Here is a 16793-nt window from a genome sequence, read left to right as displayed (position 1 = left end):
GCTTTTTCAGGGGATCAGTCACCTCGACAACAGGGTTGGCTCTTTGCTGGCGAGCTTTAGCCAAGAATGCCAGTCTCTCCTCATTAGAAATAGTCCTCATTCTCTCTGTAAAAGTAAAAAGAGGCAAAGAAATACAAGTTAATAACGAGGCGAGATCAGCATTAAACAAATAAAAGATACAAATTTATCACTTACGCAGATATTCTTCCAAGGCGCCACTATTACCCTCACATCTAAGAACGTCAGAGGTATCCATAAGGGCATAAGAATCAAGGAAGTTGACGGTCTCTTGCTCAAAGTCGCTCAGAGCCTCAAAGACGGCTCCCTTGATAAGCCTAGGGTTTTTGGTCCAATAGAAAGGAAATAAAGGATCCTCAACCTCATCATACATCAGGTCAGGAAATTTCTCATCATGGCGAACCCGGAGGAAAGAATCTTTGAAGTTTTTGAAATTGGAGGCATATAAGCTTAGGAGACGACGGTTGGGTTGACTACTAAGGGAAACCAGAGATTGAGGTTTTAGGTTCTTTATCTGGTAAAAAGAGAAGAAAACACCAACAGAAGGGTCTAGGTTAAAACCCGAACACATTACCTCGAAAGCTTTTATAAAGGCCCAACTATTAGGATGAAGTTGGGTGGGGGCGACATTAAGAACCCTCAACATCTCAGCCTCGAAAGAGGTGAAAGGCAACCAAATATTGAGGGGCTGGATCACGCCAGTATAAAGATAGAAATAATCTGGCGGGGTAGCATTCTGGAGAAACACGAACTCGCCCTCCCTGACGGGTTCGGTTATAATCAAATCTTCACGAAGAAGGGAATCAGAGAGTTTGACAGCTTTCCTAAAGCTCCTCACCATCTCCACACTAGTATACTTTGAAGAAACTTCCATGGTGACTGGAGCGTAGTCGGCAACCACCAGGTCTCGGCAGGGGTTCTTCCGCTTTCCTGTGAAAGAGGAAGGGGAGATTATGACACAATCACTGTCATTACTACTATCACTATCACTACTACTACTCCCAACATCAAAACCCCATAATTCCGAATAAAACCCCCGGCTATTAAGAACGCCGTTAGCCCTAGTATAGTGGGCTTGAACTTGTTGCGCCCACTCGAGATAACTAGGAGAAGAAATAGGGACTCTCCCACCATCATCCTCATCTAACTCCCTCAAAATAACCATTTGTTCTAAACCTAATTAAAAAATTAGGGTTCCTACTCAAGACAGACAAAATCGGCCAAAAAGGAGTAAGGTATGAAAGAAAGAATACCTCAAAGGAATTGACAAAGCTCGAGGAAAGAAACTGGAAGCGTCCTAATCGTTGAACAAAGGCTTGCTGGAGAATCGAAGAAGGATATGCGAAAAAGAGTGCGGATTTGCGAGAAGAAACAAGCAAAGGGAAGGAAACAGAGGTAGTATTTAAAGAGGAAAAACCTTTTCGGTTGTTCGAAGTCCAGAAGTTGAAGCAAGAGGTAACGCACGCGTCGTCGGATTAAATACGTGTCAAAGCGCGTATCTCGAGAATAAACCTTAGAAGATTTATCGTCAGATAATTAAACACGACGCCTATAGGCGGGGAAAGTGGCGCCATTCTTTGAAGTTTGATTCGCCTCAGGGGCGCGACAAAGATATCCAAAACAACGCCAAACGAGAAAAAGCCAAAAATCAAGGGGAAGCAAGACATAAAATAAAGGCACAAAGTAATGCATTCTACTCAAAGTAAGACAGAAAATCTTTATTATTAGCAGAAAATGGAAAGTACAACGAGGAAAAACCAGGAATACATGGAGAAATCCTAAAATCCTATCAATCAGACTCCGAATCCTTTGGCACAGGCTCAGGGAAAATCATCTTGGATTCCACGGTGACCCGGGACCCCTCTTCTTCGCTGGACGAGGAAGCACGAAGCTCAGGAGGAACGTAGGTCTCCAGAAACGAAACGTAGTCCTCATCACCACTACCAGAATCGGAGGTATCCGAAGAAAGAACGATAACCTCCACCTTTTTGACATCCTTAGACCTTCGGGAGCGAGTGGAGTTAGAAGTTGAAACCTCAACTCTTTTCTTCCTCCGCTGAGGCGGAGTACTTCTGGCAACAGGTTTTTTCGCATTGTTATTTTCCATAATAAAGATTCAAAACAAGTTGATGAAATATGAGAATAACAGTTGATATTTATAGCCAATCTTGCCCAACCCTAACATCGTTATTAACGGTCGTAATTAATGCTTGGACAGTCGCAACTACTTTGGTTTGACTATCTTGAGAACCGTTATTTTTTATCTTTCCAAGGAGTCAATGTTTGACCCGTTTAAGTTAGTGGAGATTTTAGAGGAAGGCGGTACTAGAAAGGACAGAAGAGCAACACATAAGTAAAGGAAATTGCTTAAGCATTCAAGTTCGTACAAAAGAAATACAACGGAAGCAAAGAAGCAGAATAAAAATAACAAAGACCCCAAAAATCCGGAAGCAAATTACAAATACTAGAAAGAAAAGCACAAAACGGAAAGATGAGCAAACAAAAGGCTTCATGGCATGGTAGAACTCCCCAATTCACCAGCATCGGCAACGGCGATACGGTGCATTTCCTCCAATGCCCGTTTCACCCTCTTCGCCTTCACCATATTCTCGTCAATGGGCTTCAGATCCTCCCTCAGCTCGTTCTGCTTGTCTAAAAGGTCCATCAAAGAATGGCGCCTTGAAATCAGCTTAGCAACATCGTCCCTAATCTCGCCTTGGAGAGCCCTCTTCCTCTTCACGAGCGGCTTCATCTCCTTGTTCAGCAGCGCCAAACGATCATCCACTCTACGCTCCTCGTTGAAGCATATCCCTAGGATTTCCTCCTGCACACCCATGGTCTCTTTCGTGATCTCTATCTGGCTGTCGACAGCTTCGGTAACTTCGGCATGACATTCTTTGACATTCTCCACAGCAATCACAAAGGACGCACTATCCTTCAACTCTTTCTCTAGACGCAGCACACTGTCAAGAAAACGCTTCTCCTCCTTGGTCAGCCTCCAGCAATAATCGTTCAGCTCTTTGACAAATTCCGAGAATTCACCAAAATCATCCATTAAGTCCTCCGTACTCAGGGTCAACACACGGCGGAGCCGCTTGATGACGGGGGAAGCAGGGGATTGTCCACATTCATAGGGAAGGCTTTTAGGAGACATACTGCAGAAAGAAAACTTTTAAGAAAGCAGGTGAGAATGTGATGAGTTAATTCTATCAAATGCTCCATTTTATAGAGAAAATATCCCATCGTGGTATCGGCGAGTGGAGAAGCGGTTGATAGATATGCTTTAGGAGCACAAGAACGTGTGCCAGAAAGTGGGATGAACGTGATGAAATTCTTCCCGCGCTACAGGTTTTAGAGGGAAAATTCGAATCCTATTCAAGCACTTCATTCCTTTGGACCTCGTGCTTGGGGGGCTGTGGACTGGGCAATGGGCTTAAGTGAATATCCGGTAAGCCCAATTAAAGTAAAAAGGAGGATAAGCCCAAATCAAGTAAACCCTAAAATACCCAATAGGCGATTAGAGCTAGGGCGAGACCTGCATCTCTAGGGCAACGCCAAAAAGGGTGGACTCTGTGTTACTAGAAAAAATCTTCTCCTTCCTTGTATCAACCGCTACCTTGAGAAGAAAGAAATAAACCTCTCGCAACTGCCATAGCTTGGAGACCAAGGTTTTCATCCCTATTTTCACGCCATACCATCGAAGAAGATGCTAAGGACCGGATTTTTAGGAACCCTTGCTTGGAGAAGAAGACTAGAAGCTCTATAAATAGTTCCATACTCTCACTTGTAAAGGGATCGAATTCTGACTTATTAAACTCCCAGGGTTGTTGGGATTGAACTGAGTGTAATCACACCATTTGATCAATAATACAAACCCCCTCGTTTTTTACCAGAACATATATATATATATATATATATATATATATATATATATATATATATATATATATATAAAAGGTTTAATTAGTCTATTGGTCCCTTAAAAACATTTTAGGTTTCACAATGATCCCTTAAAGAAAAAAAAGGCTCAAATTGGTCCTTAAAGAAAAAAAGACCCGGATTGGTCCCTTAAAGACATATATGTTTGCCATATTGGTCCTTTCCGTTAGATTTTAACTCCAAATATCACAAAAAATTCCAATGGTTAAAATTTTAAAAATTAATAAGATTTTTGGTAGACCACTTACACTTAATGACATCCAAATTTCAGTCAATTAAAACTAATGTTTTTTGTAAAAAATTGACAGAAAGGACCAATTGAGAAACGAATGTGTCTTTAAGGGATCAATCCGGACCTTTTTTTTCTTTAAGGGACCATTGTGAAACCTAAAATGTCTTTTAAGGGACAAAAAAACTAATTAAGCCTATATATAAAGGTAACACTTTTGTCAAACAAAAACAAAAAAAATGTAACACTAATGCGTAATTTTTTTCCCGGCTCAAAATTTTGGCGCTCGGATCGAACTTTGAAGAAGAAGACCTTCAAATCAAAATTCCAACTCAATTGAACAGAGCTCCGAATTCGTGTTTAGAGAGATAGAGAGAGTGATTGTGAATTCTGAATTTGAATTTTGAATTGAAAAAACCCTAGATTTTTCTATGGATGTAAAAGACATACTCGGATTACCCCAAATTTCCTTCCCAGTTCAGGAGAAGAATTCTCAACCTCATAATCAGTCTCAGAGAAAACCCGATGACATTTCCCGGGAGGTACTATTTCACTGAATCACCTTCCATTTATTTATCTGCATCTTAGGGTTTAACCAATTTCAATTTTTTTTTTTAAATTAATCTTTTTGTTGTTGCTGAATTTATTAGGTTTATGCACTTACGGGTGGATTGGCACCTCTTATACCTGCAGTTGATTTGTCTCTGTTGAATAAAAGACCTCAATCAGATGAAAAGGTTATATTTTTTTTGCTTCAACTAATTTATAGTTGTTTGTTGAGATGTGATTAGTGAATAGTGATGGAGTATTTATATGATATTGTTATTGATTTTGAACAAAAATGTGATCGGAAAATGTTCGATTTTCTGGCCTTTTACACTACTAGTCTACTAGTGAGTAGTGATTGTGATTATTTTTGCAACATACCAAGTTTGGTTCATTTCTTTTACACTGTGTCATTGTGAAATAGATAATGCAATGAATGATGCATGTAAGCAAAATCATAGTTCTAGGTGGTTACTCTGCCTTTTTACGCTTGTTCTCCATAGGTATAACAAGATACTGGGATATGTTGCATGGGTACTCCATTTTAGATCGAGTACCGGTACCGGTACGCGTATGGTACTCCCCCGGTACGCACCGACGCCGTACCTAATTATTTTTTTTTTTGCAATGGGTACACGTGTGGTACTCGTGTGGTACGCGCGTGGTACACCAATCCAAAAAAACATGGTTTTTTTCTTCTTTTTCTTTTATTATTAGTTTTTTTTATAGGAAGATTTACGTTTTTTATTTGTTTATAATATAAAGTAGCAACTATTGCTAAAAAACAATAACAAAGTAGCTGCCGAATTATTCACTCATTCATTGAAAAGGAATAAACTAAATTCAAAGAGAGATGAAGATCTAGTTTTTATTCATACCAATCTTCGTCTTCTCTCAAGAAAGAGAAATATTAATACTTATAATGAAAGTGCAACAAAAATGTGGGATATTCGTAGAGATAAATGAGATTTATTTAATATATAGTTGATATTCTTGAAATCGCTAGTCTTTCTCGCGGTGAACCTAACTAGAGGTCACTCTTTTTAGTGATGATGAAGAGGGAAATTATTGACTTTTTTTGAGCTAATTAGTTTTTAATTTCATATTTTGATGTTTCAAACAATTTAAATTACATTTATAGTGTGGTGTGATCTTTTTTATGTTTAATTATTTGTTTTAACAATATAACTATATTATTTGATATATATAATTATATTTAAAAAAAAATTATAGGGACGTACCCGTACCGGTACCGTACCGGTATCGGGTACCGGTACCGTACCCGCACCCGGGTAACATATTGTTATTATTGTTATAGATAAAGGTCATGCTAAACAGTGCCCCTAGGGCAATAGTTAAGGAAACAAAAACATAAACAAAAGCAAAAGTTTTAAGTAGAAAAAATTCATTTTTAAGATTTCAATGTGCTGAATGCACTACTTTGAAGATTATATTACCATTTTTGTTTCCTTAATCATTGTCCCTATATTGAAAGCCATTCATTTGCTTTTATCTAATAACCTATGCTTTTATGATAGTTAATCAATGATATGGTATTGGATTCTCTCTAACCAAGTTATCTAGAGTTTGATCTTTATTGATCCCATTATTCTAAATAAGAAAAGCTGAATTTAGAAAATATATTTGGTGGGCATAAGCCTCTGAACATTGCCTAGGCTTCAAGCCAAAATGGCTCTTGTATGAGGTGTGTTTGATATAAAACAATTACATGCTTTTACTTATCACCTTAAGCTTTTATGATAATTGGTTCATTACGTTTTTATCACACATTTGAGTTTTTCCCCCATTCAGGTCATCTGGAAATGGCTTCCTTTCAAAAATTCTGCTCGTAAAGATGATCTTCAGCTTTACCATTGGGTAAGTTCATCTGTTAGTTTCTGCAAAATTTATGTTATCTAGGAGCATGGAAATATTGTTACGTGTTTCTTCCATGATAGTCAAAAACCGTATTCCGATGCATATCCTTACTCCACCCAAATGGATTGCATGAAGTGTTCCTTTTGTTGCCAGAATTATGTATCAGTTGACAAGAACGTCAATTCTGTTGCGTTTTCAACGATGCAGATATCGGGGGAACGTGAGAGAGCTAAACGATCAAAGTGGGGAGTGGATATGGTGACCAGTGACAGATCAAGAAATACTGAGTAGTGGGGGCAATATTTATTTACATATTAATTTATAACATTAAAAATATAATGTTATTTTTTGAATATATCATAATTATTTATTTAGTTTTCTTATTACTAAAATTTAAGAAAATAAAATAAATGTTTCAAAAGATATATTACCTAGGACTTCTATAATTGTTATTATTAAATGATAAATAAATAAATTCAATTTAGGTGATACCGTAACAGACACATAAATACTGCCGTTTCTATTCTAGATGTTTTGCAACGTGTAAATTTCTGGCATGACACATTTTATTGAGCAAGTTAAAATTGAAGTGCCTAAGATAGTGTTGGGAGAGTTGGCGACATAACTCTCCCCAGGAAAAGACGCTGAGTTTGATTGCTGGAGTCGCCTATTTGAGGGCAGTCCAACCCCGTATAAGAAAATTGATGTGCCACTCAATGATTAGTCTCATAGTATGGCCTAAACTGTGGGGAGTCTACTGAGGGTTAAAGACGCCAATTACAGTGGATTAGCTAAAAACAATGTCAGGGTACTTGTCCCCGCAATTGTGAATGTTGGTCTGTACCTGGTGGTGATGAGTGGGTTTGGCCTGAATATCGTTTGCAGTGAGGTCACTAAAAACAATTTACAAACAAAAACAATAAGATATGTTATCACGTGTCTACCAGAGGATGGACTCACACGGAAGAAGAGTGATAATTGTGTTGGGGCATGTCGATGCTCCTGAAAATGACAAGACTCCATTGGTAGGACAATCAGGCCCCATTGTTGAGGGTGGTCTGGTTTATGGGAGGTGATACACACCTCATATATTTAGATTTGGTATGGAAAACTGCTGAGGGCAGAGATAGTAAAGGGGTGGCTGAAAATATTGGGTATTGTGTAGTTTCTACTGATTAATATCGAGAAAGAGAAAATTATGAAATGTGTAAAAAAGGAATTGAAATGATTATGTTTATTTACTTTTTTGGCATTTTCATTATGTTGAAAATATAATATATTTATTATTTTTATTAATAATGTTCACAAACATGCTTTGATTCGTCAATTGGAAAATAATCATGGCAACTTTTATTGCAGCAGGTTCAAGTTTTAAATGGTGTTCCACCAACAGAGGACTATTCTTTTGCCAAGTATAACAAGGTAAATGCTGATTCAGTCTTTACTACCTTCATGCATGCTCTGCATTTTTCTCAATTGACTCTAGTAAATATCTTCTACTTGCATAATTTAATGCTTGTTTACATGATTTTATGCAGTCTGCTGACATAACAAGATACACAGACGAGGAGTATGAAAAATATTTGGCAAATCCTGTAGGTATCATGTCTAGACTGCATGCATAAAATTGCACGGAACTTTGCCTTTGAGTTTGCTTAAACAACAGTTTTGCAATTTTTTAACGCTACAAAGAAGTGCATTTTTTGTGCTGTATCATGTTAAGGTTGCAGTGTTTTAGGTTACCGGTACTGTTAGAATGAACATTGAAAGGCTTTTTTTTGTGTTATAACTTAAAAAATTGTTCATTTGCTAGTTGGTAAATCTTTTATGTTTCACTGATGATCAAGTTAGCTGTAAATAAATGAGAGATTTTATGATTCATTCAAAAATATGAACCTAACCGTTACTTTATATTTGCATCTTATGTACTCTTAATTGTAATTTCCATTGTATAAATTTACTCACACTTAATCATAGCTGTGTAATTCTACTTAATTTTAAGACATCGAATTTGAAACACATTGACATTCTACCGATATTTTTACGTCTGTTACTGTTATGAGCATTTAATGTGTTTCTCTCTTCCATGAAATTATATTTATGTAGAAATGGACCAAGGAGGAAACAGATCAGTTGTTTGAGTTGTGTGAGAGATTTAATCTCCGATTTATTGTTATAGCTGATAGATTTCCCTCATCTCGAACAGTTGAAGAATTAAAGGATCGATACTATAGTGGTATGTTTATTATGTTCACTGAATTATATCTGCTGCATTCAGCTTTTCATTTCCTTTTATTATTAGTTTGACCAATTAGAGACCACACAAGAAAATGACTTATTTAAACTTAACTTTTGTTTTATTGTCCTTGCCATGCAGTTTCCCGAGCAATATTAATCGCGAGGAATCCATCTTCTGGGGATGTTGCAGTGCATCCACTTGTCAAGGTTTGGTGAATGTTTTGAACAAGCTGCGGATTGTTCTCAAGCAAACTCTCTTTTGTTCTTTTGAGTACATTGTTCTTTGTATAGATAAACTTTTTTGGCATTAAGATGTTGCAATGTGGTCTTAGTTACTTATTCTTCCTCCTAAATGTAGGAACCATATAACGTTTCACACGAGATGGAGCGGAAAAGAGCTATGTCCCTGGTGCTCTCTCAAACAAGGCAACAAGAGCGAAGAGATGAAGAGGTTTTTACTCTTTCCCCTTTTAACTAGTAATATTCACATGTCTGCTATACTTATAAATTCAGAGAAAATGAAGTAAATATATGTATTCACTACTGTATTATATGCAGGTGCTTGCCGAAGCAAAAAGAATTGCTGAATTACGCTTAATGACCAAGGTAATTTTTAACACTTGTATTTCTATGACACTTATAATTACAGGTGGAGAGGAAGAGGAGGGCTTCTTATGAAGATAATTATAATGTTTCAGAAGCATTTAATTCTATTTCCTTGCTTAGTTTTGCTCTTATATTCCTGCTTGCAAACCTCAAATACTTGGGGATGTTTCATATTCTATGTTTTTGTGCATAATACCAAATATTTTTATATACAAATTTTTTATTTGTTCTGAGGCCCGAGAATGAAATTAGAACTGTTCCCTCATGTAACTTAATTAATACATATATTTTCACTGAGATTAGGTTTTGTGAAAGTTTCATTGGATCAATTGGGGCAATAAATTTTGTAGAATATATAAAATGTTTACAACCAAACTTTGCATGAACATGTGACTGTGATTAGTGATATCTGGTATTTGGTTTTATTTCTTTTAGGTTGCTGAAGAGGCTGAGTTGGTTGTTACTTCAAATGCTGGAGAAGACGTTACAGAGAGGGCCAACCCATCTCCATCAAATATGGAACTTCCACTGATAGTTGTGCCTTCCCCAATAAAAACAGATAATGCATCTACTGTAGCTTCTCTCCGCATGGTAAGTTAAAAATAAGGCTACCAATTATTCATCATGTCTCTTTTCTGTTGACACTTGAAGTTAACACCTTCCCCACACACACCTGTTCCCCCAGCTCAAAAAAGAAAAGAAAAGCAGAAGTGAGAAATATATCATAAGAAGGGTTTTTCGATTTATTAAAAATTGACTTTAGAGGCGCTTACATCGGTCAAAATCTCTGAAATAACTTTTTTTTTTTCATTGTAAAACACAATTTTCAAGAATTGTTGATGTTTAATTATCTATACTTCAGTACATAATCTGATAGTGAGATATATTTCAGCTTCATGTGTATTTAAGAACCTACGCACTTGAACAAATGCTGCAATCTGCAAGCTCATCAGCTGGACTTCGGACTATCAACCGTGTTGATCAAACTTTGCAGGAACTTGGGGTTTGTCTATTCTCCTCTTTAATGCATTTCAGATATTTCCTTTGTTTTCCCTGGTGTAGTCATGTGGGAGTCCCTGATTAATATTTATAACAGTATATGAAACTCTTCCATTCTTTATTTCAGGATGGCAGAATAAGATTGTTTTTAAGCTTGTGTTCAACTATTAATTTTGTGTTTGGTTTTTAGAGTCAGGTTATGATTGAGCTAAACTTTCAAAAAGCTTTTCAGGTTTAGCTCTCTTAGAGCTTGACTTGGAATTGATTTATTAACGTGCTTTAAAACAAACGACATAAGCTTTTGGGATTGAAGTTTCCATAATCAAGTTGTCTAGAATTGAATGTTTGTTGTCTCCATTTTTTCTTAAGAAAAGAGTAAAGGAAGTAATTATACATTTCCTTTTCATTCTACATTTTTATTATGTAACAAAATAAGTAACTACATAATATTAAGATGAAATAACCTCAAGCTCATTTAAGTTTGAACGTTGCTCATTATGTGCTTGTGTCATAAATAAGCTCAATTAAGCCCTTCCAAATGTCTCATGTTTCTAATAATAAAAATTATATAATTGTTTCTGATACATTTATTAATCAAGTTGGGTTTAAGATGCTTTTTCCATTAATGAGTATAGTCCAATCAGCCTACCAAAATACCTGCGCTTCTCGATAATTATTTTAGTTTCTTTGGACTACGATTGCAGGTCAATTTGAAACCAAGGGTTCCAACAAAAGCTGTTTGTGCAGAGCATCTTGAACTAAGAAATGAAATACTAACGCTGCTGAATATTCAGAAACAGGTACATGGGTATATCCGAGAGAAAAATTAGCTTGTCTTTGAAATGAGGAAAGTATAATTATTTTATGAGTTACCACTTAGAATGTCCACAGATTTGAATGTCTCTCTGAAATCATTTTTTATAGGATTACCAACACCAACATTGGTTTTTTCACTAACTCTTGTAGATTGTGTCTTTAATTTGTTTCAGCTGCAAAATAAGGAGGCTGAAGGTTCATCTTTTCGTGATGGGTCAAACTGTGAAACAACAGGAACACCAAAGGTTAGAAATTGGTTTATTTTATTTTGGTACATTCTCCTTCAGTGTTTTCAGTGTTAAGTTTAGACTTGTGATTGTCGAAGCAATGCTATTCTTTTTCTCAAATCATGAGCTTGTGATTTTTAAACTACTGACAGCGTTCACATCGTGGAGATCAGGATCGGACATTTGTTCCAGATAACACAAGTTCTGGAGGTAATGGATTAGTTTTGTTTACACCTGCTATCTGATTTTCTATTAAGTGTTGGTAATTTCATCTACATATTATTAAATGCATGCATGTAATGTAACTGGCTTCAGGGGAAAGAATTGGTAAAAGGGATCAAAAGCGCAAGGTATGTATCTTTAATCTCTTTTTTAAGCATCCTTTCTTTGTTCCCCACTAGCTTTTAGACCACCATTGGCAAAATGTTTTTTTTTTTTTTTTAATCTTGGAAATGTTACTTGTAAAGGCATCTGGACGACATTCAGAAGTTCCGTCATCACCGGCCCAATTGAAAAGGCAGAAAAAACTATAGGCCCAGGATCATTAGCTCCCCTGGTAAGAGCTTAAATTCACCACTAACCTTTTGTTTGGTTCTGTATAACCTTTTGTGCTTCTACTTCTACGTCCTTATGTTGCTTTGTTAGTCCACTGTAGTCACTAAATGCGTTTTGCATGCTTACCGTCAGGTGGCAACTGGAATGGATGTTATGGTTTGTAGTGCACTTTTGATAGGAATAATGAATCTTGTGGTAAGCAGCGGTGAACTCAAAACTTCTGGCAATTCTGATTGCGGTTAGTTTAGAAAATTATTGCCGGTTTTTATTGATATTCAGTCCTAAATGGAGCAATGAGGTTCACATCATCAAATATGTCCCAATTGAGAAACTAAACTTTATTTTGTGCTGGGGAAGCTTTACAGTAGTACCAACCATTGGGTTGTAGTGACCAACCAAGCTTATTATGATGTGTATATATAATTAGGTTTAGCAGTTGTGAATATTCCAGAAGTTTGCGGGCGGATGCTTATGTTATCTGTCAAAATACCTTTAGCCCGAAACGATTAAATAAGGATGTAGAAATTGATTTGTTTAGGGAAGGTGGTGAAACAAATGGCAAGCTTATGGGATTAATAAGGGAGAGGAAAATAGAACAAAAACTTACAAAAACAATAAAAAGAAAACAGTCATTTTCTTCCTTATCATGATCAACTAAAAACAGTCATTGAAAGGATAATTTTTTTCTTAATCACGAAAGATTGATGAAAGTGTTGAATGAACAGAGCTATTTCTTTCCCCGTCTCATAATTTTAGCACAATGCTTATACAATTCCAAATAAATATCATTTACAAATAAACTATTTAATTATTTTAAAATACATCATTTTATTTTTTTCTTCTATTTTTTATTTATTTGCAAGTGTGTCCAAGTGATGTTTATTTGGGATTGTTACCACAAGATTTGCCTCAGTAATCCGGCATAATTCATCGACTAACCCACTTCCATGTAAGGTGGGTTTCTTGCAGGCATATTACATAGTTGAACAATTTAAGCTCTATAATGGAACTGCTCAAAATAAAGCGAATAACTGGAGCAAGTTGAATAGCTTATTTGTCAAAAAAAAAAAAACTGGAGCAAGTTGAATCAGCATATATTACTGTAAACTTAAAGATTAGTTTAGGAGCTTTTTTTTTTTTTTTTTTTTATTTTTTAAAAAAACAATAGCTTAGGATTTTTTTTTTTTTTTGGTGTACAAATTGCTCTGGAATTTCAATAAGTTTTCTAATTTATAAACACGCTCGTTTGAAAAGGAAAACAAATGTGAAGAGGTTTTTTTTTTTTTTTTAAAGGATTGAATAGGGTTTTTAAATCAACAAGTTCTCGTTAGTCCAAGATTAAAATTCAAGGGCTCTATATTGCAAGTCCTGAAATTATTAGCCACTAGTATGCTCGTTCATTCATTATCATCACACTGTAGAGTCAAATCATCCAATGCATTATGTGGTCAGAGTTAAACATGTTTTGATAAAATGAAATTAAACCCTCAGAATATTATTCCTTTTTCATGTCCCAAAACCAATAATTTTCTTCTTCCTTTAACTCAATGCGCACACAAAAAGAATATGCAATATCTTCTATCATCTGGTTCCCCTTCATTTCTTCAGACTTATACACACCATACTCACACTTATCCTCTCTACGGAGTACGCAAACGAGGTCTGCTTAAGCCTCGTGGTGCTGTCAATCAGCAGAGCCAAACCAGCGTTAGAACTTCATGGCCTCGTGTGTCGCTTTCACTTTTCGGCGCCGGCTTCTTATTTGGTCCACTTCTCGATGGACTCCATTCGAGAGTCGAACTCGTGGTGTATAAGTCTGGTTCCATTGACATTGGTCCACTCCATACAAACATTTGGGTGGGTTTCAACTTCAGTTTTTTGTGCACATTCAATGCACCCTTGGGGGCTATTTGTTTTAGAAGTATGCATTCGGAAAAAAAAAATTCTAATTTTAAGCGTTCGGATGCATGCTTCCGGCTAATTTATGCGGTCTGAATGCACTTTTAGTAATGTTGAGGAAAGAACCCTTTGCGTATTTAATATTAGAATTAGCTGCAGTTTTATCTGTTTTCTGCAAATTGATATTGATAGGTTCCTCCCTTGCTGGGATTGTTTTACTGCTCGGTTGGTTTGCTTCAACTCTACCTAGATGAGAGGCTCATAAACAAGGTTCAAGAGGGAAGTTTAGCAAAATCAATTACTTCCCTGATGTAAGTACTTACTTCAATATAGATTTCATTTGGAATAGCTTATTTAACTTTATCTTATAAATTGTAAAACTGTTTGAAAGAGCTTACGAAAGTATCCCTAAATTGTTTTTACTCTATAATTTATTAAAGCACCTTGCAACATACATGAAAACAATTTAACCATGTATGTTTATTTGATTCTATATTATTGATATAACTTATACATAAGCACTTAGTAGAACGATTTACGTATACTCAATAAATCGAACATAATTTATGATTTTCTCTCGACTTAGATTATTGGCGCTGTTCATTGAATTGAGTGCCGAACTATACAAAGCCGGAATAGCAGACAACATTGAAGCCTACGCATTATTTGCTGCAGCAGAATTCATGTGGTTTTTGTTGAATAGAACATGGCCAGGCTTCACCCTCGCATGCATTGTTGGGTTTGCTTGTCCATTAGCTGAGATACCCTTAATGAAGTAAAGCATTTATTCTTTCCTCTCTCAGCTAATTTTGTTTGGCTATTGATGGAAACTTTTACTACCCCTCTTCTTCTTCTTTCAGGTTCCTTCATCTTTGGTACTATCCACAAGCCAATGTTGAAATCTTTGGCCAGGTAGTTCATGCTACAACCACTTTTGCCTATAAGTATTAATTGATTTTTAGAATTTGTTGATGATTTCTTAATCTACCTCACAATGCCAAATTTTACAATCAAAAGTTTTGACCTATAAAACACGTACACTAACATGACACCGACAAAATGAAATAATTGTATGTAATTATATATGTATGTGTGTGTCCGACACTAACATGTATCAGACAACGAACACTGTAACAGACCGGGCCCCTCTCTTAGGCGATCCCGATACTGCAACCTCACGATCTTCTTTACTCCCATCTCTAGTGGAGTTTTTGCCTTCCGTGGGAATCGAACCACATATCCTGGGAAGGCAAAAACTCTACTAGAGAGGGGAGTAAAGAAGATCGTGAGGTGGCAGTGCCGGAATCGCCTATGAGAGGGGTCCGGGCTGTTACAAACACAACTTCAATCTGAATATATGTTGGCGTTACAATTTTATGACACGAATGGTAATGAATTCTATTCTATGTGTAGGGGCTAGTTACTTGGACCCTCACTTGCTACTTTGTGTACACACTGTTCATAATTAATTTGTCACAGTGGTTCAGAACAGTATATACTGCTCAAACAGAGGAGTCTGATGCTTAAAACATTATGTAACTTTGCTGTTTATAATGGATAGCAACAAAATTGCAGATATTAATACACATTATTCAAAGGCTCTCTTGGACTCGTTTTCTCGTTTTTGCTCTCGACGCTCTCTTGGACTTCGCAACAATCCTAAAACATTAATCCGTTGTTGATTCAAACAGTCCCAAACAAACATATGATTCCATTATTTTGAAAATCAAGCTAGAAATAGGAGCAAAATGCCTATATGCATGTTGGAAATCAAATGAGTATTATGTAAGAGATTAATAGCTTAATTCTTGCTACTGAAATTTTTTCATCCTCCAAACAAATTTAGAAAAGATATTTTGATACATATTTGAGCACCACTGTAATATTGAAAGAGGATACATTAGCCGATTAGATATCAATAAAAATCTAAAAATTTTCGTAGAATAATTTATGCTTAGACTTAGACCCAAAGATCATAAATTCATGCAAAAATCATGAAGTTGCATATTGTTTTGGGAATTGGATTGCACACAGTTACCATGTGCCGTTGTAATGGATTTTGGTTGTCGGATGTGAGCCAAAGGTAGAGATTATTTAATATACCAATTTTATGAAAATGCAATTGACCATTTTCAAATGATGGCTGAGATTGGTACATTGTGTAACTATAAAGTTTTGCTACAAGCCTACAACAAGAGCCTGGTCCATTAATTGTTTTGTTGTTACTGGCTACAAGCATTCGTTCTAACCAATTTTTTTTTTTTGGTAAATAGTAGTCAGGGATCGAATCTCAAACCACTTTTGTTTAAATGGTTCAAAATCCTTACCGCAAAACACAGGGACTCCCCAACACCCAAGATCACAACTAGAAAAGAAAAGAAAAAACCTTCAACCACCCACCAGCTTCGGTAGCAAGACGGAACTAGAAGGAAGGAAAACTATTGAGTAGAACAAACCAACAAGGATCTTAGGGATCCAAGTAAAACACACCTACACCTTTCTATCGAGCACAACATAAGACATGTTGCACCTCTCATTCATAGAAGGAGTAGGGGCTACCATACTTTTTTACAATTTTACCTAGAAATCATGAACAAGAGTTTCACCCTATCCAATAGATTCTCAGTCATCGAAGACCCTCCAGGCTCCAACAAAGATTACCTTTAACATGTTTGTTTAGGACATACGATAGCAAACCTTATAACAAATTTATTATAGATCATGCTAACTTTTAATATCAAAATTTACATAAATCTATACTTAAATTAGCTCTATTGTCGTTGGATTTACAAATTCGAAACAAAGTAATTGTAACTTTCCCTTTTTGTTGTATCTCATTTGTT

At 36.1% G+C, this 16793-nt stretch overlaps 2 protein-coding genes across 3 annotated transcripts; both read left to right on the top strand.

The window, feature by feature from the left end:
* The first annotated feature begins 4414 nt into the window (after window positions 1–4414).
* LOC123902132 (SWR1-complex protein 4-like) lies at window positions 4415–12693 on the top strand. Of its 2 annotated transcripts, none has more exons than XM_045951793.1 (17): window positions 4415–4728; window positions 4837–4923; window positions 6545–6610; window positions 7973–8032; window positions 8149–8205; window positions 8717–8846; window positions 8988–9055; window positions 9207–9299; window positions 9407–9454; window positions 9890–10045; window positions 10347–10457; window positions 11158–11253; window positions 11443–11514; window positions 11649–11706; window positions 11812–11846; window positions 11964–12052; window positions 12184–12693. In XM_045951793.1, exons 1-16 carry the CDS (start codon window positions 4618–4620, stop codon window positions 12027–12029), a joined length of 1314 nt encoding a protein of 437 aa, XP_045807749.1. In that variant the 5' UTR covers window positions 4415–4617; the 3' UTR covers window positions 12030–12052; window positions 12184–12693. The 2 variants fall into 2 exon arrangements, with proteins under 2 accessions (XP_045807749.1, XP_045807748.1); XM_045951792.1 differs by having other exon boundaries at window positions 7970–8032.
* Window positions 12694–13396: 703 nt separating this feature from the next.
* LOC123902133 lies at window positions 13397–15552 on the top strand. Its single transcript, XM_045951794.1, has 5 exons — window positions 13397–13908; window positions 14143–14261; window positions 14537–14725; window positions 14811–14862; window positions 15364–15552. The coding sequence occupies exons 1-5, from the start codon at window positions 13525–13527 to the stop codon at window positions 15475–15477; spliced, it is 858 nt and encodes a 285-aa protein (XP_045807750.1). The 5' UTR covers window positions 13397–13524; the 3' UTR covers window positions 15478–15552.
* Window positions 15553–16793: the final 1241 nt, after the last annotated feature.

The sequence above is a fragment of the Trifolium pratense genome, linkage group LG1, assembly GCF_020283565.1.
Source record: "Trifolium pratense cultivar HEN17-A07 linkage group LG1, ARS_RC_1.1, whole genome shotgun sequence".
In the NCBI taxonomy this organism is placed as follows: Eukaryota; Viridiplantae; Streptophyta; class Magnoliopsida; order Fabales; family Fabaceae; genus Trifolium; species Trifolium pratense.
The sequence above is the reverse complement of the archived record's forward strand: the minus strand, read 5'-3'. Positions and strand labels throughout refer to the sequence as shown.